Source organism: Merops nubicus, unplaced genomic scaffold (assembly GCF_000691845.1).
Source record: "Merops nubicus isolate BGI_N331 unplaced genomic scaffold, ASM69184v1 scaffold14707, whole genome shotgun sequence".
Classification (NCBI taxonomy): Eukaryota; Metazoa; Chordata; class Aves; order Coraciiformes; family Meropidae; genus Merops; species Merops nubicus.
Window position 1 is genome coordinate 788 of NW_008622382.1, and position 2,034 is coordinate 2,821.

The 2,034-nt window shown below is 49.1% G+C and overlaps 1 protein-coding gene across 1 annotated transcript; it reads left to right on the plus strand.

The window, feature by feature from the left end:
• Positions 1-21: 21 nt before the first annotated feature.
• Positions 22-548, plus strand: LOC103777224 (neuropeptides B/W receptor type 1-like; the record flags this gene model as incomplete). Its single annotated transcript, XM_008944767.1, has 1 exon — positions 22-548. A coding segment is annotated over one exon (527 nt), but the record flags the coding sequence as incomplete, so codon positions are not given.
• Between the last annotated feature and the right edge of the window lie 1,486 nt (positions 549-2,034).

Sequence of the window (2,034 nt, forward strand, 5' to 3'; positions counted from 1 at the left end):
TGTGCTCCCGCACATCCCGAGCGGCCAAGATTGTGAGCCTCTGTGTCTGGTCCTTGGTCACAGTCATCATCCTGCCCTTCACCGTCTTTGCCAAGATCCACAAGGAGCAGGGCCGCTCCCAGTGCGTCTTTGTGTTCCCCCACCCCGAGAGCGGCTGGTGGAAAGGCAGTCGGATCTACACTCTTGTTTTAGGCTTTGCCATCCCAGTGTCCACCATCTGCATCCTCTACACGACCATGCTGTGCAGACTGAGACGTGTGCACCTCCGCTGCAACGCAAAAGCCCTGGACAAGGCCAAGAGAAAGGTGACGCTGATGGTGGTTGTCATCCTGGCCGTGTGCCTGTCCTGCTGGACGCCCTATCACCTGAGCACAGTGGTGGCCCTCACCACAGATATCCCACAGACTCCACTCGTCATTGGCGTTTCCTACTTCATTACTAGCCTGAGTTATGCCAACAGCTGCTTCAACCCTTTCCTGTATGCCTTTCTGGATGACAATTTCCGGAGGAGCTTTCGCAAACTGATGGATTGCAGAAGCACCTCCTAAAGCCAACACTCCACCCCCTCCTGTGTCCCTCTCACAGTCACCTACTCCTCCTGGGAACCTCAAGCCCAGGAAGTGCTTTCTCTCCATCCACCCTGCGATGGCCCACAGGGCTTCAGATCATCTTACTGCCCAAGACACAGACTGAGGACGTCTTGCTGCCCAAGACACAAACTGAGGACAGCTGGATCTCTCTCCGTTTCCCAGTACTCTTGTCCCCAGCACGGCTCTCCATCCCTTGCCACGGTTTGGGTTTTATTTTTTAATTCCTTCTCTCTAATGTACTTTCTGCCCTAGGCTGGCAGCTCCCAGAGCTGCAGTCGGTCCCTTTTCCCTTCTTAAAGGTATCGCTTTCTGAACTCAAGCCACGTCACCGACGGTCTCTGTTTCTGGTGCTTTGTGAAGCCCAATAAAGGTGTGTTATCGAGTCTCTTGCTTAATGGTGCCTCAGCCTCTTTCCTATCCACAGGACCTGCTTATCTAAAGTCTTGCAAATTTAACGCTGAAAAAAGGCACAGATCCAAAGGATAAGGAGTAAACCAGGTATTGAGATAATTTTGTTCCACAGGGGACCGTGATAAGGTCGCCCAAATCCGTGATGACAGGCAAGAAAGACCTCCGTTTGGCTGAAAGAAAGAAAGAGCAAGCTCACACTAGTGACAGCAGGGAAGGGGCTCCTTACAAGGGCTTGTAGTGATAGGACAAGGGGCAATGGGTCCAGACTGGAAGAGGGGAGATTTAGATTAGAAATGGTGAAGTTCTTCACTCTGAGGGTGGTGAGGCACTGGAACGGGCTGCCCACAGAAGCTGTGGATGCTCCATCACTGGAGCTGTTCAAGGCCAGGTTGGATGGAGCTTTGAGCAACCTGCTCTAGTGGGAGGGGTGGCCGGGGGGTTGAAACTAGATGATCTTTAAGGTCCCTTCCAAGCCAAACCCTGTCATTCTGTGAACAAAATACCCAGATGTGGGTTTGGAGCCACTTGCTGTGGAAAACGGCTGCACAGTGTAATTGGCAGCTGTAGTTTCCAAAATCTGCAGCTTTTGTTTGCATCAAAATTGATGTTCACTTTTTTATTTGTCAAAGCTTTATTGGCAATCTCCTTCTCGCACATATGGATTTTACTTTTGGTTTTGGTACTAGAAAACAGAATCAGAAGGTATTTTCAGAACAAGATAGCCTCTGGGAGTTTGAAAAGGACTTGCTGAAATGTGGGGGATGTTTTGACTTCTTCCTGACAGAAGGTAAATAAAATTTGCAGTGGTTACATGACTTTTAACAGTCTCTCACACACTTGCACTCTGCTTGCTGGTCAGATACATTAATGTTTCTCTTAAGGAGGACAAAGGAAGTATAAAAACCCAACCCAAATATTAGGTTTTTATCTGGAGGAGGGGGCAGAGGGTCAGAGAAAATTTCACTAGAATTCACATATCCAACACTGCATGAGGAGATTTTTTTTCCTCTTCTCTTTTAGCCCTCTAAGAGAA